General features: G+C 35.6%; 2 protein-coding genes across 2 annotated transcripts in view; both read left to right on the plus strand.

Annotated features, from left to right (window-relative positions):
* fkbp16 (FKBP prolyl isomerase 16) overlaps positions 1–18,889 on the plus strand; it is a 47,398-nt gene extending 28,509 nt beyond the window's left edge. Inside the window, exons 6-10 of the mRNA XM_058751651.1 lie at positions 14,254–14,471; positions 15,912–16,096; positions 16,245–16,322; positions 18,331–18,471; positions 18,591–18,889. Of these exons, the coding sequence (XP_058607634.1) occupies positions 14,254–14,471; positions 15,912–16,096; positions 16,245–16,322; positions 18,331–18,471; positions 18,591–18,677 (709 nt within the window). The 3' untranslated portion in view covers positions 18,678–18,889. The remainder of the gene's footprint in view (positions 1–14,253; positions 14,472–15,911; positions 16,097–16,244; positions 16,323–18,330; positions 18,472–18,590) is intronic.
* Positions 18,890–20,825: 1,936 nt separating this feature from the next.
* On the plus strand, positions 20,826–23,031 carry serf2a (small EDRK-rich factor 2a). Its single transcript, XM_058752353.1, has 3 exons — positions 20,826–20,950; positions 22,193–22,301; positions 22,656–23,031. Exons 1-3 carry the CDS (start codon positions 20,944–20,946, stop codon positions 22,720–22,722), a joined length of 183 nt encoding a protein of 60 aa, XP_058608336.1. The 5' UTR covers positions 20,826–20,943; the 3' UTR covers positions 22,723–23,031.
* The last annotated feature ends 12 nt before the right edge of the window (positions 23,032–23,043 follow it).

Raw genomic sequence — 23,043 nt, forward strand, 5'->3', positions numbered from 1 at the left:
TGACATTTGTTTCATAAAGCTCCACAAAGAAAACCCTGTGTCCTCCCTCTTAGTACTAAACATATGTCGTACTACAAAGCATTTTTATTGCCAGCATGTACAGCGATAGGTTATTGCCATGGAAACCACTCAGCGACATTTGCAGGGCATTTCCATCATTTACAGACTCACATGATAAAAAGCATCTATGACGTCAGAGGCCCGACTGTTTATCTTTTTTTCTTTCTTTTTTTTTCTTCTTCCTCCTTCCTCTATTAGTTTTTGCTTTGCTCATTTAGACTGACAAGGTGACTGGCTGACAGACGGCACAATGAGTCAGTGAGCGTTTGGTGTAACAACCACCAAACGGATGGGATATGTCCCTAAGAGATGACGCTGACACATTGATTTTTACCCTGAGTGAGCGCACAACTATTTTTGGCATCAATTATATAAAAGTACAGACTTTGAAATAAATGCCACATCTGGGGACTCACAGTTCCGCTTAATTAACAAGTCTAATAAACAAGTATGATGTCAGAATGAATACTTTAAAATTATTTCTAGGAAGCATCTGTCTGGTATGAACATATTTTATAGATGTCTATAGATTGTCTAGATAGACAGACATAGATAGATAGACAGACAGACAGACAGATAGATAGATAGATAGATAGATGTCTATGGATTGTCTAGATAGATAGATAGATAGATAGATAGATAGATAGATAGATAGATGTCTATGGATTGTCTAGATCAGGGGTCTCAAACTCGCGGCCCGGGGGCCAATTGAGGCCCGCGGGATGATAGTGTTAGTGCGGCCCACACGTTGTTCTCAAACGCACCTTTTTGCTGAGTCTTGCCGCGCTTTTATTTTTTTTATCACTTACAGTGTTTCCCCTACCATTATTTATTAAACAAACTAATTAGCCTTGTTATGTTATTTATCTTATTTACACGACGGCGTGGTCGCGCTCTCTGTATCGCGCACACTGCGGAGTTCCGCCCCGGTTCGCACACACACACACACACACACAAACGTAAGCGCACACAGAAGTGAGCACACTCCCACTCCTATTTGTAAATATTAAGCCGCAAAACGTCTATTTAAATATGACTTCTGCGTATCTCTGTGTTAATGTATGGCGCAGACGCGCGGGTTTGTTTACTCATACAGAAGCGCGCGACGCTTGCGGTGATATTAACGTCTGCCGCCTCACTAAAGCAACATCTCCAGAACATCTCCAGAACTGCTCTGAGAGTCACTTCATGAGCATTCGAGCGTTTCATTTGAGAAAAACTATCCTCATATCATATACACAGAAATGTAAAGGTATTCACGGCAACCCGTCAAAATAAAAGTTCAGTTTCACTTGAAGACATTGGGCAGAACGTAATAGGCTACTACTAGTAAAAGTATTAAAACCTTATCTTTAAGGAATAATCATACAATGCCCCTTTATTTTTATATAGATAGATAGATAGATAGATAGATAGATGTCTTTGGATTGTCTAGATAGACAGATAGATAGATAGATAGATAGATAGATAGATAGACAGACAGACAGACAGACAGACAGACAGATAGATAGATGTCTATGGATTGTCTAGATAGATAGATAGATAGATAGATGGATGGATGTCTATGGATTGTCTAGATAGATAGACAGACAGACAGACAGATAGATGTCTATGGATTGTCTAAATAGATAGATAGACAGACAGACAGACAGATAGATAGATAGATAGATAGATAGATAGATAGATAGATAGATAGATAGATAGATAGATAGATAGATGTCTTTGGATTGTCTAGATAGATAGATAGACAGACAGACAGACAGACAGACAGACAGACAGACAGACAGACAGATAGATAGATAGATAGATAGATAGATAGATAGATAGATAGATAGATAGATAGATAGATAGATAGATAGATAGATGTCTTTGGATTGTCTAGATAGATAGATAGACAGACAGACAGACAGACAGACAGATAGATAGATAGATAGATAGATAGATAGATAGATAGATAGATAGATAGATAGATAGATAGATAGATAGATAGATAGATAGATAGATGTCTATGGATTGTCTAGATAGATAGATAAATAGACAGACAGACAGACAGACAGATAGATGTCTATGGATTGTCTAAATAGATAGATAGATAGATAGATAGATAGATAGATAGATAGATAGATAGATAGATAGATAGATAGATAGATAGATAGATAGATAGATAGATAGATAGATAGATGTCTATGGATTGTCTAGATAGATATATAGATAGATAGACAGACAGACAGACAGACAGACAGATAGATAGATGTCTATGGATTGTCTAGATAGATAGATAGATAGATAGATAGATGTCTTTGGATTGTCTAGATAGACAGACAGACAGACAGACAGACAGACAGACAGACAGACAGACAGATAGATAGATAGATAGATAGATAGATAGATAGATAGATAGATAGATAGATAGATAGATAGATAGATAGATAGATAGATAGATAGATAGATAGATAGATAGATAGATAGATAGATAGATGTTTATGGATTGTCTAGATAGATAGATAGATAGATAGATAGATAGACAGACAGACAGACAGACAGATAGATGTCTATGGATTGTCTAAATAGATAGATAGATAGATAGATAGATAGATAGATAGATAGATAGATAGATAGATAGATAGATAGATAGATAGATAGATAGATAGATAGATAGATGTCTTTGGATTGTCTAGATAGACAGACAGACAGACAGACAGACAGATAGATAGATAGATAGATAGATAGATAGATAGATGTCTATGGATTGTCTAGATAGATAGATAGATAGATAGATCTATCTATCTATCTTTTTGACTTTACTTTTAAAGCAACTCGTAATATTTCTGAGAATTTTTTATTTTTATTTTTACAGCTGCACCTATAATATTTCCAATTAGAGATTGTCTAGATGCATTTCTGACTAAACCTGAGTTTGTGCCACACGTTACATGAATGTACGAATATGACCTGAATCCTGTCACCTTTAATAGCCCTCCTGATGTTAGCGAGCGTCACCTGAAACGCTCATCTGTTCTCCCACAGTATACAGTCTCCCACGCTGCTCTCCATCTCGTCTCTATAGCAACTGCCAAAGCTCTGACCCCTCCTAGTTTGAGTAACTATCAGCGTGTCTAACCAAACCCTTCTCTGAAAACTCCACTCCATCCAAAGCTCGGCCATCACAAAACCACAATGGCTGTTTTTATCCAGGCTGGCCTAGACACATCCAAAATAAGGATCAGTAAATGCCTTGACTAGAATCAGAGCAAGCATGCCGCCGTCCTCTTGATGAGCGGTGATATGCTGTGGTTCCAGCATAAACCAAAACAGTCATTCAAGCTCACTTGTGAAAAACAATTACTCTTTGGCAGAACTTAAAGGGACAGTGTCATCATTCATTCACCTTCATGTCGTTCCAAAACTTTGGCACTTTCTGTCCGCTGTGGAACACAAAAGGAGATATTTTGAAAAATGTTCATGTGGCTCTTTTCCACAATGAAAGTGAATGGGGACCAGGTACTGTCATATTGTGAAATATTATTACAATAACTGTTTCTATTTTAATATATTTTAAAATATAATTTATACCTGTATAAATTTTTATACAGCCAGTATTTTTATTAAATTTTTATTTTCAGCAGCCAGTACTGTTCAGTGTCATATGATCCTCAGGAATCGTTCTGATATGCTGATTTTGTGTTTAAGAAACATTAATGTCAATGTAGAAAACAGCTGTGCTGCTTAATAGTTGTGTGGAAACTGTGACACTTTCTTTCAGGATTCTTTGATGAATAGAAAGCATTACTTTGAAATAGATTATTATTATTTTTTTTTTATTACATCATTAATGCTTTATTGTCACTTTTGATCAATTTAATGCATCCTTGCTGAATAAAAGTATTATTATTAGCAAGTATAATAAAAGTAAAAATAAAAAATATATATAAAAACACTTCATAAAAATATAATAAATGTATTAATTTCTTTTAAAAAGTAGTGTAACTACTTAGCAACAATGCACATTATTTGCTAAATTTAACTTCTTTTACCAAATGCAATGTACGGTGTTGGCAGGAAGTGCCAGGAAAAAAGAGAGTGCTCCACATTTTACCAAAAAACCCTTAAAACTCCAACATAAAAACTTCTATAAATCCCAACATAACAGACCGTTAAACAGTAAAAAGTTCCCCCTTTTCTCATCTTACTCAAAAACACATAAAATAGCCTTATTTCAACATGTACTCTCCCTATCCAGTTACAGTCAAAGCATGCTGGGATCTAGAAATCCCCTGCCCAGTTTCAGCAATATTACATTAATGCCAACAAACATTATTCATGTAGTCCCAATGCAAATGGATGACATAAACTCTAATTTAAATGGATTTCATGCAATAAAAAAAAAAGACAAAATATTTGAAAAGAGAGTTGTATCAGCATACAAAAGCAGCAAAAACATGCTTCTTGTATAATATTTAGACAATATGGAAGGAGCTGAACAATGAGGACTTGTTTCTGGGTCTCACACTTTTCTAAAGGTACAGACCACTGTGAGTTTCAGAGGACTTCAGAGGCTACAGTTTTATTGGGAGGGTTTTGTTGTGAATGAGGGTGAGGAGAGTTCCAGGACCTCTTTCTCATTTTAGGCTCCTCTGTGCTCAAATCAGCCCCTGAGGACCAATCAGCCCTGAGGGTTTATACACGGGCCCTTTACAACTGCCTCCCTTTCCTGCCACCTAAATTTCTCCGGTTTCAAGTCCTCTGGGCTTCATCAAATACTCGCATTTCCCATTAATGCTGGCTGGAAAACAGATATGTGCAATGGACCATGGGAATTATGCAATATCTCATTTATCAGCCGGGAGTTTTTTACAGATTTGAGGACATGAACTATGATTTGAGGACAGATCCGTGCTGTTCAGTTGGAGATTCATACTTTTGATGCCTTTTGACCTGTTGAGTTTCAAAATTAGAAGAATCTTTAAAGAAACGTTCACACTGTTGCATGATCTTCTTTGAGGTCATTTATATCTTTCTTCAGTAGTTTACTGTCTTGAAATGATTAAGGTGTCTGACCTATATATCTTAAAGTGTATTTCAGTCAATTTGACAACTGTGTTGGATATTCAAAATCATTTGCATTAGGTCACATTAATTTGGTTCTATGTGTCTGTATCTGTAAACGTGTCAGTGCGTGTGATGGCCATACCTTTAAAATAAAAAAAGCTGCATCTGTCAAAAAAGACAGCAAGCAGGTGGTAGCAGTGACTTGAAATAATTGAAAAATGACTCAAGCCTTCACAAAGAAAATGTATTAGCTGTTTGGTCCAGAAAATCATGACTCACAGGTGGAGTTTCATTTCAAACTTATCACGAACCCCATTAAACGCCTAGACCAGGAAACCAATTAGCATTATCACAATACCTGACTGATGATTCACACTCATGATCAAAGTGAGATCATCCAGTGTTCCCAATGTCAATTTGCTCGACCTGGAGGAGCCCAATTCCTGCCATTTGTTTGATAGGGATGCTTTGTCTGCAAAATGCAAGGCTTATTAGTTTCAATATTAAAGGCTTCTTACATCTGCATGTAAGACATGCTTTTAAATGTGCCTGGGGAGCACTTAGAGCCAAGATTACATGTCAGGCCATATGGTATTCTCTTCTTAGATGCAAAAACAAGGCAATACAGAGTTTGTTCCAAGTGAAATGTTTTTTTTTTTGTTTTGTTTTTTTAACTACATTGAGGACATTCTGGTAATTCTGGGAAAATTCACCCATTTTTATATGCACATTATAACTCAATAGCACTACTTTCTAAACTATAATTATAAACTATAATAAATTCATACAGTAGAACAGGATCTGTGTGTGGACCAGCCCAGTGTTGTGTTTTGACAAGTTGGACAAGTCACAACAGAACTAAGTAATCAACTAGAACTAAAAGGTTATAAGAACATACAAAAGAAGGGCTGCACGATTCGGGGGAGAAATCTAATTACTAAATAATACATTTTGTGTGTGTGTGTGTGTGTGTGTGTGTGTGTGAGAATTATCAGTCTGGTATTGTGGGAAACAATATATAATAATAATAATAATAATGTTATTATTGTTGTTGTCGTTGTTTTTGTTGTTGCTGTCATATTGTTGTTGTTGTTGTTACTACAATGAAATATTACAATACAAATATTTCTTACTTTGTTTAATATTTTTATTTAGAAATACTACTACTAATACTATTACTAATTATTATTATTACTAAATAGAAAATAAGAAATGTTACTATTGTACAACCCGAATTCCGGAAATGTTGGGACGTTTTTTTAAATTTGAATAAAATGAAAACTAAAAGATTTTCAAATCACACGAGCCAATATTTTATTCACAATAGAACATAGAGAACATAACAAATGTTTAAACGGAAAAAAATTTACACTTTTATCCACTAAATGAGCTCATTTCAAATTTGATGCCTGCTACAGGTCTAAAAAAAAGTTGGCACGGGAGCAACAAAGGGCTAAAAAAGCAAGAAATTTTGAAAAGATTCAGCTGGGAGAACATCTAGCAACTAATTAAGTTAATTGACATCAGGTCTGTAACATAAAAGGGATGTCATAGAGAGGTAGAGTCTGTCAGAAGTAAAGATGGTCATCTGTGAAAGTGCGTAAAAAGATTGTGGAATACTTTAAAAACAACGTTCCTCAACGTCAAATTGCAAAGGTTTTGCAAATCTCATCATCTACAGTGCATAACATCATCAAAAGTTTTAGAGAACTGGAGAAATCTCTGTGCGTAAAGGACATGGCCGAAGACCTTTGTTGGCCGCCCGTGGTCTTCGGGCCCTCAGACGACATGCATCACTCATCGGCATGATTCTGTCATTGACATTACTAAATGGGTCCAGGAATACTTCCAGAAACCACTGTCGGTAAACACAATCTGCCGTGCCATCTGCAGATGCCAACTAAAGCTCTAAAAAGGAAGCCATATGTGAATATGGTCCAGAAGCACCGTTGTGTCCTGTGGGCCAAGGCTCATTTAAAATGGACTGTTTCAAAGTGGAAAAGTGTTCCATGGTCAGACGAGTCCAAATTTGACATTCTTGTTGGAAATCACAGATGCCGTGTCCTCCGGGCTAAAGAGGAGGGAGGCCTTCCAACGTGTTATCAGCGTTCAGTTCAAAAGCCAGCATCTCTGATGGTATGGGGGTGCATAATGCATACGGTATGGGCAGCTTGCATTTTTTGGAAGGCACTATGAATGCTGAAAGGTATATAAAATGTTTTAGAGCAACATATGCTCCCCTCCAGACAACGTGTATTTCAGCAGGACAATGCAAAACCACATACTGCATCTATTACAACAGCATGGCTTCGTAGTAGAAGAGTCCGGGTGCTGAATTGGCCTGCAGTCCAGATCTTTCACCAATAGAGAACATTTGGCGCATCATTAAAAGAAAAATACGTCAAAGACGACCATGAACTCTTCAGCAGCTGGAAACCTATATCAGGCAAAAATGGGATCAAATTCCAACACCAAAACTTCAGAAACTCATAACCTCGATGCCCAGATGTCTTCAAATTGTTTTGAAAAGAAGAGGAGATGCTACACCATGGTAAACATGCCATCCCCGTCCCAACTATTTTGAGACCTGTAGCAGGCATAAAATTTGAAATGAACTCATTTTGTGCATAAAATTGTAAAATTTTCAGTTTAAACATTTGTTATGTTATCTATGTTCTATTGCGAATAAAATATTGGCTCATTTGATTTGAAAGTCTTTTAGTTTTCATTTTATTCAAATTTAAAAATGTCCCAACATTTCCGGAATTCAGGTCGAAGCACTGTTCTGTAATATTACAATACTTTATTAGTTTATTATATCTCAATTTCTTATTATCTGTCTTATATCTTATTATCTTATTATTGTCTTAATTTCATAATTTTCAAACATTAAACCATTGAACTTTTTGCCAGAAAAACAAAAGAAGGGGTTTTATGGAGCCATTACATTTAAAGTACAAGATCATATGAAATAGTAGATTTTCTGTGCAATATTTAATAATATCATCATATTAATATATCATATTAATAATATTTATGTTATTAATAAAATGAAATATTTAATAATAGGACTTGCATTTTTTATGTGTTAAAATGTGGCACTCATTCTTTACAGTGGATAAAAAAGCTTGTGTTGTTTTGTAAAGTGTCCATTAATTATTATAGGCAGAAGTGAGTCATGCCACAGCAAGGGTCGTGGTTACAGGTGATGGACTCTTTCCAGTTACCAGATCCTCCTTTGATAACAACACAAAAAGAACATAGACACTCACTTCCACACAAAGAAACAGAAATAGTCACTGAAAAAGAGAAAAAGAAATGCCAAAATGCCAATGTGTCAATGATAAAAAAGCAGGCTTCTCTTTTCATTGCATAGCTTGTTTTTCTTATTGCATAATATGTGCAATGATAAAGAGTCAATCTAGACAAAAGACTAGCCGTAGCAAATCAGAATCAAGGCTAGATACAAAAACAAATACAAATGTGCAGGACCAAGCCAGTTTCTTTCTGCAGAGAGAGAAGTGCTTGGTTATGGTATCAGGATTTGTTTATTTCTTGTTAAGTCTACAACAGTACAAAGTGTGCTATCCCAGAGTGCTCTGTTCCTGCATAGTGCCATGTTACATAATGAATACTTTGACCTCTTGAGAAATGAAGGGAGGTGAACACTTTTGCTAGATTTGGCCAGCATGTTATGATATGAACTGCTCTGTTCTGGTTCATTGCCATTTACCTGTGACCTGAGAGAAAAGCATATTTACAGTGGCATAGGTCTGTTGTCTATGGTCATATGAGGCCGTTTTGCCTGTGTTGTGGAAAACGCTCATTCATATGAATGTAAGCATTGTTTTCCCCCCTTGGATTAGCTACTGTACAGAGAGGGTTGAAATAAAAGTGAATCGTAGCCTGAAGTGTTGCACTAAGCCAACAGATCAATTACTAACAAACTCTACCTCAGATTAACTTCCTTTTATATTCAGTGGGAGAGAAGAAAATCAGTATACGCTTTATTTTGATAGTTCACTTTAGACATTCTACTAACTATAAGTAAGTATGTTTGCAGCTCCGTGTCAACTTACTCTCATAATTTGCAACTATGTTAATTAACTCTCAGTAGAGTATTAGTAAACTATTAGGTTAGGGTTAGTAGAAGCTGATATGTTCTTGACTTAGTCAATACAATGTCTGTTGGGTGACCATAAATAAAGTGTTAGCAGATATTAAGCAGGCGGTCTACTAATACTCTAATCACTGGTAGTTGGCATGCGGTTGAAAACTTCTGTATTGTTAGCAGAATGTCCAAAGTGGACAATTGAAATAAAGTGTTACTAAAAAAATAAAAAATAAATCACAAAAGAGTACTACAAAATAAGTCATGAATTAAAACAGCATTTATTGTCTCTTTGTCAGATCCATTGCATCATTATGTGCTTATTTTAGCAAACAAATATGAATCTAACCAAAGAAAGTCAGTGCGATTATCATTTGCAACCCATTTTATTTTTATAAAGTGATGTGTTTTTAAGTGAAAAATGGGCGTTACATACCAGAATGGAGCCAGACCAAATGCTACCCACAAACCCTTGTGGCTTGTCACTAGTGGGAAAAAAAGGTTGTTTTATAAAAAGAGGAAGTAAATACATATTGATCAAAGGCATAGTTCACCCAAAAATGTTAATTCTGTCATTAATTACTTACCCTCAAACCCAGAAGACCTTCATTCATCTTTGGAAAACCAATGAAGATATTTTTGATAAAATTCGAGATCTTTCTGACCCTCTATAGACAGCAAGGGAACTTCCACGCTCAAGGCCCAGAAAGGTAGTAAGGACCTTGTTAAAATAGTCCATGTGACATCAGTTGTTGACATCAGCTATGAGAATACTTACATTAAGTCATCAAATCATTAAGTCATCAACATTGACCCTATTTACTATATTTACTATTCTTTTAATAAATCTATTCCACTTTATTTATAATAATGCACAAAAATCCCCCCCACACACATCCCTAGAAGCTAAGGGGCTCATAACTCACCAGCTGTGCAAGACATCTCAAAACACGGTAAGAGAGAAGCAAAGGGGTGACACGACTGGGATCAAGCCTGCACTGGCTGCCAGGCCCCTAGAGACACACAAACTCTGTTAGACACACATAAATGTGTCAATACACTACGGAGCTGAAATATGCATGAGGTGACATATAACGGAGCTATCACCTTACAACCGCTTCGCACGCCAATGACAATATAGGTTCAGTGACTGGATCTCATTTCACTGTGGAAGGGAAGGAAGTGTGCTGAACCTTAGAGGTGTCATTGTTATAATCTGCTCTGATATCACGTACAAACAATGTTACTGACTTTCTTTAGTTCAAAATACAGATGAAAAGCTGAGATTATTAAAAGTAGTGTGCATTGATTTTATGGTTTTAATGAAGACAAAATGTACTGATAAGGATTATATGACACACACTTCCTCTTTTGTAATTTGTGAATCTCAGTATGCACACACTTAAGCTATATGTGTGTCTTAAGCTATATGAAGAGTTTTCTCAACCAGTGACATAAACTTTAAGCAACAGCTGTCAGGTATCATGGAAAACTGATCAAATATTTACCTAACATTTTTCCTTCTGTCCTTCCTTCCAATCACATCCTATCTAAAGTGATTGATTAACTGATTAAATGGACTCTGAACAGCATTTTGGCAAGCATCCACAGACTAACACACACTCGCTAACGCTCTCTCTCTCTCTCGTACACACACACACACACACCTGTGAATGAACAAATAAACATGAACATACACACAAAGCTGCCCTATAATATCCTGTTAAATTTACATTAAAATAATGGCCGCTGTTTTTGCCATATATCGGTGACAAAACTTTTCAGGCATTATGGTGCCTGTATTTTTTATACTTAATTGTAGTTTATAATTTTTGTAATTAAAATGTTGTATATTTCATCAACTGGTGTTATTGTAATGTACCTTAACTACGCAGATCTGCTCTGTTTGTTAAATTATACTGATAAACTACAGTTTTACAGGTTGTAAAACAGAAGGCCCTGTGACGAATTAAAGTTCACCAAAACTGGCACTCTATGAGCTATGACTCATATAAACATGTACAGACAAAGCACAGTGTTACCATACAAAAACAAAACACCACCAGGGTAACTACATTACATGTAATATAGTAACCAATAACTCAATTAGAAACAACAATTTTCAAATAAAGAGTTACTTAATTATAATTTATGAATTTGAATGTTGTTTAATAATAATTTAAATAAAATAAAACTTAGATAATTTAAAATGGAAATGTGGGAATTTTATATACACTAGCTACAGTTTAAGTTTGTTGTCAGAATTTGTAATGTTTTTGAAAGAAAGTTCTGTATTTTAAAATGTCATTTATTCCTGTGATGGCAAAGGTTCAGCGGCCATTACTTCAGTTTTCTGTGTCACATAATCCTTCAGAAATCATTGTAATATGCCGAAATTTACTGCTCAAGAAACCTTTCTTAATATTAATACGTTGAAAGCAGTTGTGCTGCTTAATATTTTGTGGAACGTTTGACAGAACTGATAAACTCTGTAAAGAACAGCATTTGAATTTTATTTTTCTTTACTGTCACTTGTGATTTAAAACAACTGATTGGAAAATCGGAAAATCATACTTCTCCAAAAAAATAAAATAAAATAAAATAAAAATAGGGTAACACTATTTTGATGGTCCCTTTTGAACATTCTGTTGACACTAAGTAATGTTGCAACTACATGTCAACAAACTCTCAGAAGAGTATTAGTAGACTGTCTGCTTCATATCTACTAACTCCTTATTGTGTTGGTCTCCCAACAGATATTCTACTGACTATAAGTAACTTTGCAAGAACATGTCAACTTAATCTAACCCTAACCCTACCTGTCAACTAATACACTACTAACACTCTAATGAGAGTTAGTAGAAATGTAGGTGTAACATTACTTACAGTCGATAGAATGTGTTAAAGGGACCATCAAAATAAAGTGAAACCAAAAATAGGATTACTGCATGTCTGTTATGTTAAATCACTAAAATGCTTTATAGCATTTTAACTTTTTTTTTTTTGTTTAGATTACTATCATTATACAGAGTTAGCATTCACTTTGATTTTGATGATAGTCCAATTGTGTGTGTGTTTTGTGCATTAAGTTACACAAACCGACAGTTACATGCTATCTAGTTATGTTGAAGAGGCCTTGGATTTACTTCAGCTCACCAGCTGACTCTGATATTAACACTCCAATTTACTGGAATACCATGAACTTTACTGGAAACCTCCAGCTGTACAAACATGCATGTTTGAACTGAAAAACGTCAAACTGTGTCAATCTAGCAGGTTAGAAACTTTCACACCAGGCTTGATCTTGTTTAATCTCACGAGAACGTACTTAATAAATGTGCACAGTGAAATCGACTCAGTTTCAGGCCTTTTATTTGTCAGTCTATTGATTTATGTGTGGTCATGTGACCAAGTACTGAGAGTAATAAGGCTAGATAAGGTTGTGTGGGAAAGGTGGTATATCTCATGGACCCCAGGGATCTCTCCTGTTCAGTTCCTGAAATGTCTCTGTCAGCCTGAACAAGTTCACGATCTTAGACAGCCTTTTGCAGCAAATGCTGTGTAGGCAGAGAGAAATAAAATCAATGGGGTTAATATTATTATCATTACCATGTGTGGATGGGAAATGAGTTCTGTAAGTAATATCTCACAAAACATTAAACAGATTTTGCAAAAGGCTGTTTTGAAACCACTGCCTTGGATGAGAAATATTGACAGAAGTATTGATGTGCTAAGAGATGTGACAGAAGTGATGCATCAAGCAGTCAATCAGAGAGAAAGAGGGATGTTTGCCATTCGTGATGGGCTGAGTTATCAGGTATTTCTCACTGGAATTCAAAGTATGGCCATAACATTTTTATTACATTCTTTATCTTTAATAGATTCACTTAATTAAAGGAACTTATTAAAAAATATATATAAAGGGAAATTTTAAGGTTAATTCTGAATTTACTATGTTTTTCACACATAATTCATTGGAGTTCCAAGGAACCAAACATAAAAACATTCTAACTCAACAAAACATACAGGTTAAATTCAGCATAGTTTTCCAGAGTTTTGTGTCTCAGTGTGTGTGTGTGTGTGTGTGTGTGTGTGTGATAGCTTTTTACAGTGTTTTCACAACAATGCTCAGAGAATATCACAGAGAAACGGTTTCACCAGAAAAACAGGCAAAGTTTTTTCCATCATGTCATCTCCATTCATTTCTACCATCCCGAAGACCACTGAAAGAACACCGCTTTATTTTGACATTAGTCCGCCAGAGCATATGGTCTTCTAAAGAGGCCTTTGCCAGTACTAAAGTTCAAATCTGGGCAAAGTGATTGGATACGAGCCCTTTGCCTCTCAACAGGCAGCAGGCAGCAGGCAGTCAGTGTTCAAAACAGCAGCTCTACCATTCCCCTCTCTCTCTCTCTCTCTCTCTCTCTCACTCTTCTTCCTCTTAAACAAAAACAACCACAGTACCACAGCACAAAAATAACAGACTTACTCGAAAGGAGATATACTTTAAAAGAAGAGAGAGAATAAAAATAGCGTCCACAAACTGCCAACATCTCCGAAACTGTCTAACGCTAATTGAAGTACAGAATAAAAACAGCCAGAAATCAGGGAGAAACCAAACACAAGATAGATACAGTAGATCTGATAGCCAGCTATCTCTTTAAAGGAATATATAAATAGATATATCAATCGATTATAATAGACAGACAGACAGACAGACAGACAGATAGACAGACAGATAGATAGACAGATAGACAGATAGATAGATAGATAGATAGATAGATAGATAGATAGATAGATAGATAGATAGATAGATAGATAGATAGATAGATAGATAGATAGATAGATAGATAATGGACATAGATAGATAGACAGACAGACAGACAGACAGATATCAGACAGAAAAATTATAAATGAACAGATATACAGATAGATATCAGACAGACAGACAATGATTTCAACCAGATGTTTCAGTGGACTGAGATCTTGTGATTGAATGGTGCTTCATTACTGTGTATGTGTTTTATTGGCAGGGAGCCTGATATACCAGCCTGGGCTCCTCTCCTGTATCAGCTGCAACTCCTAGACTTCAGAGAAAAGCCGGACCCCCTTTCACTGCCCATCCCCGACCGGATCCGCATCGGCAACCAGAAACGAGAGCGAGGCAACTTCTACTTCCAGAGGGAAGAATACAGCATGGCAACCCAGGCTTACTGCATGGCTTTAGACATGCTTACGACACGCACATATGGTAATCCAACCCACAGTGCCCTTCAAACACCTGTGTCATATAATGCATTAAGCAGGAACATGCCAGAACATGCACAAATCTTTCATGCGTATGAATACAAAAGGGCACAGATCTCAACAACAGGAAATGTTCTGATAATAGGCTATTTATAAATATTACAATTTCTAATATTTATTTCTATTAACTATTAATTAACTTCAAACACACCAATAAAAACATTTTTATAAAAAAAATAATAATAATATAAATTATATTATTATATTATAATGTAGCTAACTTCTGGAGACAATATAATTTTTTTATTGGCTTCATGATATCTAATAAATCATTCAATGCTGATGGAGAAAAACCCTATAATAGCGCTCAATTCAGAGCAGTTCTAGCAGCTCAGCAGCTAATCTATTTGATCAATAATCATGTCATCGGAATGCTCAGTCATGTCTGCAAGCTGTGAGCACCCTGAGTAACGCTCTTATTAAACCCTACGCTAATCAAACGTAATAAATCTACATGTTATTTCCACCTCCTTAATCACGGTAATTGCTGGAAAGCCTGGTCCATCTTGAGAGGAACGTTTGACAGTAATGAGACAGTAAAGTGCAAAGCACCGCTTTGGATTATAGACACTGATAATGACCACATATGCAGAAGTGATCTCCACATCGCCACAGTCTCCACTGACCACTCAAGCATCACATATTAGACTCTCCTTCATTTTCTATGCAATAGTTTTCTACATTCATATATTTCTATCTCATTAGCCACTAAATAGTAATTTTTCTAAATTATTTAGAGAAAAGATTTTGTAGCAAACAAACACAAAGTCCTTCTGCATCCAGTGATATACAATACAAAATGTTAATGTAGGCTATATTTGCAACTAGCAATACCTTACCCATTCACAAAATATATATTAGCAAGCTCTACAAGTAAGGGAGAGAACACGTTTGCATCCCTGAATGAACCAGTATTATTGAACAAATCGGTTGAGCGAATGATTCAATAACCCACGCATAAAAACAGTCGCTTGTCGCCACCTACTGGTTTCAATGCAACTGCCCCCCAGTTTAATAGCGAATAAATTGGAATGACTTGTATAGCCAATTTGATTAGGCTATACTGTTTAAGCCAGCAACCGAACTAAAGTTTTTAAGTTGAAGTTGGTGTTTATTTTCTACAGTGAAATCCCTACCACAAATGCACAGACTGACAGTCTCTCTGGAACAAACAGTGAAATCACAGTGCAATTGAACTACAGTATATCAGTACTGTTGGAAGACTGCTCAACCAATCAGATCTGAGTCCTGGAACTAATGTACAATGCCGTTTACATTGGATTTATCCATAAGCAAACACATGTTTATTTGTGTTTATTATTTCCTTTGGTGTTATACATTGCCACAGTGTGGTTATAAGGGACTGTACAATTGTGTCCTCCAGTAGACGGTCAAAGCTGTGCGACAGAGGAGGAAGAAGAGGAGGTGAACGACTACCGGGTAAAGTGTCTGAATAACCTGGCAGCAGCACAGCTGAAGCTTGGACAGTTTGAAGAGGCGCTGCACACCAGTCGAGATGTGCTGTTTCTGGATCCCCAGAATGTCAAAGCGTTATTCAGGAAAGGGAAGGTATGGATGAATATTATTCAACAAACTAGGCACTGAGATGATTTACAGTCCATACATGATGAGGTTTATATTTCCATCTGGATTGTACTTTTTCCTAAAACACAGAGTCATATTTATTGTAATCTGGTAATGTAAAATGTGTCTGCAGCTTTTATCAGACAGGGGTGAGTATGAGGAGGCCATGGAGACCCTGAAAAAGGCTTTGAAACTGGAGCCGTCCACTAAGGTGAGAGGCGTAACCGTATCTCCTGAACACATCTAAATTTCACGTGAGCTGGCAACAGAAAATCCCATTAGCAGCTATTTACAGATCAACTGACCTTTGTGAAAAACCTGGCCTAACTGGAACAGTGTAATTTATTTCAAATTCAATGCCAACTCATACTCACTGTGGGTCGAGAATGGAGTGTTGTATTAAAGCCATAAAAGGTCCTTTATAATATTAGGTTTATGATTATATTAAGCTTCCAGTGTTCATTAGTAAACACCTTCCAAAATGATTTTAAATGAGTCCCAAAACAGAGAATGCATTGTGGATCATTTCATATATGTATCACAGTTTCCTGACCGGTCTGTTTGAACATACAACACAAACTTAAGACAAGGAAGTGAAAACCTGTCCTGAGAAATTCCACTCAACCTAAGAGTGCATGCAAACAATATTTGGGAGAACATGCAAATATTTGTTTCTACAGCTAGACTCTAATAATATCTGAGAATGAGTTTGTGCTGTGATACAATACACAGAACCAAAACCTGTTCTGTCACGCCTTTGAGAATAGTTAGTCTGTCAAATCCTTAGAGCAGCCACCAAGATTAGAGATGTCTGGAGCCAGTACACGGACACAAAATTACACACACACACACACACACATATACACACAATATCTGGCATTTGTGGTTTACAGAGACTCTCGGGTAATGGATTTTATACTGTACAAACCGTATTTTCTATTGCCCTACACCTAAACCTACCCCTACACAGGAAGTGTCCTCATAAACCATGTTTACGTTGTAGTACCCATGTTATTATACACATCTGTGTCCTCATAAACCATATATACCAGTACACACACAAACGACTAGCTTCATTCACAATATTGAAGAATATAATGGCCCATTCTGCAAAAAAAAAAAAAAAAAAAAGTCATGTCTAATCTGTTTTATTATAAAGTTGCACAGCATGCAGCTCCATGAAAGCATAATGCAATATGCATATATATATATACACATATCACTTAGTGTTATACATATGATTGTATATTATTATATTATAATATATAATATTATTATATTATATTATAAAAATTATTTGTCAGATTTGGGATGATATAAGAAAGAATGAAGCAAAGACATTTCACAGATTGTGTCTGGGCCTGCTTATGAGTGATTTTGTGATTGACCTCAGGTCCCCCTCACAGTGCTCATGGTGAAGAGTGAGCCTTGTCTAGACAAAACTAAAATATCTGCTGTTGCTATAATGACACCCCGTCTGGATGGCAGGGCAAAAAGCAAACATTCCCTCAGGAGGGAACTCATTGCAAAATTCAAATTAGGATCATAGAGTCAAAGATGGCATGGGATGGAAAACGTGGTAATACATGTGCTGCTATATACTTCTGCTTTTAGCAGTCTCTTAAGTGTGTACTCTGTGCTAATGGCTTTTGATTATAATACACGTGTATGTAAATCTTTACTCTCTATGAAGTGGTTGCCTATATTCTAAGGAAAACATTAAGACTTCACATTCAAAATCTGCATGATGTTAAAGTAGCAAAGAATAAGCTATAAAAAAAACCAGTAAAGTGATTTCAGTCACATACCAGATTCTCGCATTGATAACAAAGAGGTCATACAAATGTATAATCCACTACTATACAATAACCAGATTAAAGTGTTTAAAACTTGAACATGAGCAGCTCACTCTCCTCTTTTACAAATAACAACAAAACGTCGTTTATGCTTTTCTGGAAATTAATAAACAAACTCCTTATTAATATGCAATTTACACATGAGATTCAAGTGATACTACCCTAATAAATATGATCGCCAGCTAGTCAATCAATCAATCATGACGGTCTTGAAATGCAGCTTGCAGACAGTGAAATGGCACCATCTGTTGTTCAGTATTAGAAAGTGCAGGACCGCCTTATTTTTCACAGAGCTGAATTTTTTTTCTACTTTGGTATTAGGAGTTTGAATGCTAATATTTTCTTCATATTGTATTTTTATAGGCTATTCATGCTGAACTGTCCAAGTTGGTAAAAAGACAGGCGGGGGAAAACGAGACCCAGAGTTGGCAAGCTAAACCAGCTCAAATGTTCGGCGAAAACATAGCGCCCTTTCTGACACCTCCCCCCAAAAAGAAGCCGTTTGTAAGTGACTGACTACCACCTAGTGAAGAGAATAAAAGTGGTGTAAAATGCCTTTTAAAATGTGCCAGAGCTGGTGTCCAAGTGCCGCCATTGTTTGATCTTGTTTCTTACTCTTTCAGGGAATTTCTTGGAAGTTTCTGCTTGGAGCTCTGGTGGTGGCCTTGGGCAGTCTGGTCACATCTGTGGTCCTGACCGCACGGAACTAGCTCTCTCGACCTACTTGCAAATTAACTACAAGTCTCACAAACAAACATTCCACAGAGCTGCTAAGGGACGGAGGAAAAATGCACTGAACTGTTTAAAGAGCAGCTGTATGAGCGGCTCTACCGGTGGCACACCGACTTATGCAAAACAGAATGTACGTACAGAAAAAAAAGGGCAAGGCAAATGCATTTAAAACAATAAATAAAATTGCAATAAAAACATGAGTATTAATATGTTTGGCGTTTTGTTTTGCATTCTGCTACATGACATGTTAAGCTGCTATTACGTCATTATGGTAGAAAAGTCAGGTATGAAAAATACAAAACGTGTGTAGAAAAGAAAAAGCTAACAAGATATCAATATTACATTTACAATAGAAATGTTGCCGAAAACAACATTCAAAGATGAACAATATGGCTATACAACAAATTAATGAACTGTTCCTTATATTTTATCTATTTGTTGATAATAAAATAAAATAAAATCAGCATTACAACATTAATTTTTAGACCCATTCTACTTGTGAAACACAAATTGTGAAAAATAAATCTATGACGTTTTAAATTGCTATTCAGCTGAATTGTTTCATGATAGATTTTAATATATTATTTAAATAAAATATAGCCTACATAAATACCATATATATTAAAATATTCTTCACTGAAGTTGTTTTAGCATTCACTATTTTCACCCTTCAATTTTTTTTTTATTTTTTTTCTTAATTGAAGAAAGAAAGACATTGTGGTTAGATAAACAAGCAGCTTTGTCATAATTGCAGTTGAAATACCAGAGGAACTATATTACCTTAAGTGGGGAGGTGTTTGAATATTGTGTTGGACTATGGGTAAAAATAAATAAATAAATAAGTTGAAAACCAATAGATTATATACAAAGACAATGCATTAGGAAAGTAAATAAGGTCTGTTTTGATTTCATGTTGACTTTACAGCTTCTCATGGAAATGTAACTACATCAGGCCTTGAATACTAACCCACACAATTACTCTGACACTCCAGGGTTCAGTTTCCTGGGTATAAACATTACTCTGTCCTCCTCCACACTCTGGCACTCCTGTAAACAGACTGAACGGTGGTGACTCATCTGTACAGAGGATCTAATACGGCATCTGATTAATCTATTGTTGCCCAAACCAGCTGGTGAGACATGTTGGAGGAGAATCACAGATTCTGTCGCTGACGATTTGTATCATGATGCAGGCATTGTCTCTGATAACAGTGCAGTGGCTGAAGTGTCAGTTCTGCTTTGCTGTGATCATTTGAGTGCCAAAAAACAAACAAAAACAAAAAACACAAACAAACTTGAATGTATGTTTTAATTGATGGCTTTTTTTTTTTTTAAAGGTGACCTAATAAGAAAAAAATAGTCTAAAGCAGAGGTTCAGCAAACATAGCATGGGGTCTCATGATGACTTAAAATGCTTAAAAAAACATTAAATATATAGATTTATATATATATATATATATATTAGCTGACCTGTGCCTGTAGCTTGTAGGCTTCATTCTCTACCCTAACCTTTAGCTTTTTTTTTATTGATTTAATATCATGGAAACAATATCACAAACATATTAACACCTCATCTGCAATTAGCAAAAATACAGTTTACAATTTAATTTTATATTGGGTTTTTTTTTGTGTTTTTTAAAATTATGATAAACTTAATACTAAATATAAGCACTTTTTAAAAAAAAAATAATTAAATGCTACAAGAACAAAACAATCAACACTGCCTGACCAAAAAAAAAAAAATACATAATAAATAAAATAAAATACATACAATTTTGTGCTTTTAAAACATATTTTTAGTTTGTTCCTGAAGTATAAAGTCATTTATAAAATTAAAACAAAGAAATTTGGACTGCAAATAGCCCACTAATGTAAAAATTTAATAAAATAATTAAAACTTTAAACCATTTATTTTTTACATTTAAAAATGTCATTCATAATCAAATATAATAAAATAAAATAATATAAAATAAACATCAAATACACAAATTTCTTTCACATACTCCCCAAAATAATTTTGAGTATAGGACGGTCCAGTTTCACCAATGACAACATTCCCCGTACCTGACGTCACATGTCGCATCCAATCAAATGACTGCCTCCTGTGCCAAAGATCTCGCGATGCTATGAGTTCCTCTAGAGTAAGTTTGACGCCAGACAGTAAAGGCATCGGTTTGTTGGTTGGGAAAAAGATAGCGGCCCTTTGGGTGAGCTAATCTGAAAATCGGACAAAACTGATCAAAAATGACCAGTGAGTATATAAACGGATCTTACATGGGTTCAGTTTAGCAATATTAGGTCGCTGTCAGACGGGTATGAGAGCTCTTGTCTCGGTCACGGTGTGAGGCCTGTGGGATTGACTGACTCCGATTTAAAATAGACTGGGCGGAATTAAAGTTTGAATTCAATTATTATGACGACTACATGTCTTCAAATGGGTTCATCACATCAAATTATATTTTCATTAGTCCTAAATTCGTTAACATAAATGGTATGTTGGTATCACGCACACACCTTTCAGCTTTGACAATTAAAGCGGCTGAAACAGTTGTTGGCATTTATTCAATGCACTACATTGTTCTATTTCTGACAAGAAATTTATCATAATGATTCAGCATCTTTGAGTCATATCACTCGTATTTTTTTAAACATGCATCCTCATAGGAAAGAAAAATCGCAAACGATGAGATCTTACACTAAACCTTGACAAATAATAAACAATTATTTTTTATTAATTTTTAATGTGAGTTTATTGAACCTGTTTTTTTTTATTTATCATATGGCTTACGGAGTATATAGTATGATACTGTGAGAATAAGGAGCTCACACTCGAGGGAAAAAAAAAAAATAATTTTATTCAGAAGACCAAACTGAGTTGTGTGTGTGTGTAATGGACAAAAGTAAATGAAATTGTGCTTCAGAACCAGTGAGATTTTTATAACAGAGTAGCAAACTACCCGCCTACATAAAATGCACATACATCTCAATTGTCACCCTGTAACTCCTTATCTTAGTAAATATAGCATTTAAGTGTGTAGTTTTGTGATGAAAACTCTGTAGTTTTCATTGTGGACAATGCAATGATCACTGACAGGTTCACTCACGTTTTAATTTTCTTAAAAAGAAAAAAAAAAAGGTTCTGAATAATCAATTTGCTTTGGTCTAGTAAATTAAGTTTTTGAAATATTACTGACAATATTAATATATTACAAAAAAATGTCATGTGTGTTACGACCTGAAGGTGGACTTGTTTATAGAATTATGCTAAAAGGATTTTTAATGTACTAAAAACTATGAACTGAGGGCTGAAGCCATGTTGAAGATTATGTACAACAGATTTTCCAATACAATGACATTGATCGTCTGGAGGCCTTAGAAACCATATATCCTATGACACCGTAGGCTTTTTAGGGTTAAATTGAGATTGAAACATCTTGAGATCAGATGTCACAGTCAGAGCAGATATTTAATTTCAGCACTGTGTCCTCTTTAGGGGGAAATCAGCGTGAACTTGCTCGCCAGAAAAATGCCAAGAAGCAAAATGATATGCATAAGGGCAAGAAAAATGACGATGGTTTATCTGCTGCTGCCAGAAAGCAGAGGTAACCTACAATACTCGGACACTAACAGAACTTTAGATGCAGCTTCCTTTTAATAATGAGAGGAATAAACTACCATTAATGGTGTTGCTTAGTTTCTAAGGCTGATGATACACGGGGCAACTTTTTTTGAGCAATGTTGCTTGGGCACTTTCCCATTGAGAATGGGTCACAAACTTCTATCTAAATTTAGATCGGTCGTGGCTCACCTGGGTGCCTGTTGACGGCAACATTACTCAAAAAGTTGCCCCGTGTGTCATCAGCCTAAGCGTATGAATATTGGAAATTGTACTTTATAAATGTGGGACACTCTACTGCTATTGACTTCCATGTATTTTCATTTGTTTGTTTTTTTAGAGATGCAGAAATAATGCAACGGAAGCAAAAGCAAGCCAACGAAAAAATGGACTATAAAGCCAAATAGAAGACATCAATAAACCCTTTGGACGATCCTAAGCTATTATTGTTGGTGTCAGACTATATAGGTTTTTTGTGTGTGTGTGCTAGATTCAGCAGTACCATTGCTTGTACTTTGATTTAAAACCTTTTTGTATTGTTCTAATTTAGTTTGATTGGGCATTTACTTCACTGTGTACAGGTCTTCCTTTTCTTGATCAGTATTTACCATGTAAAAACCAAGAATAACAGACCCACAAAACCCATCTTGCAATAACGTACTCTTGTATCTCATTTGCTTTCCTTTACTCAAAACTGTGGAATAAAGTGTAGCTCAAATCAGAGTTTG

Source organism: Onychostoma macrolepis, chromosome 18, assembly GCF_012432095.1.
Source record: "Onychostoma macrolepis isolate SWU-2019 chromosome 18, ASM1243209v1, whole genome shotgun sequence".
Classification (NCBI taxonomy): Eukaryota; Metazoa; Chordata; class Actinopteri; order Cypriniformes; family Cyprinidae; genus Onychostoma; species Onychostoma macrolepis.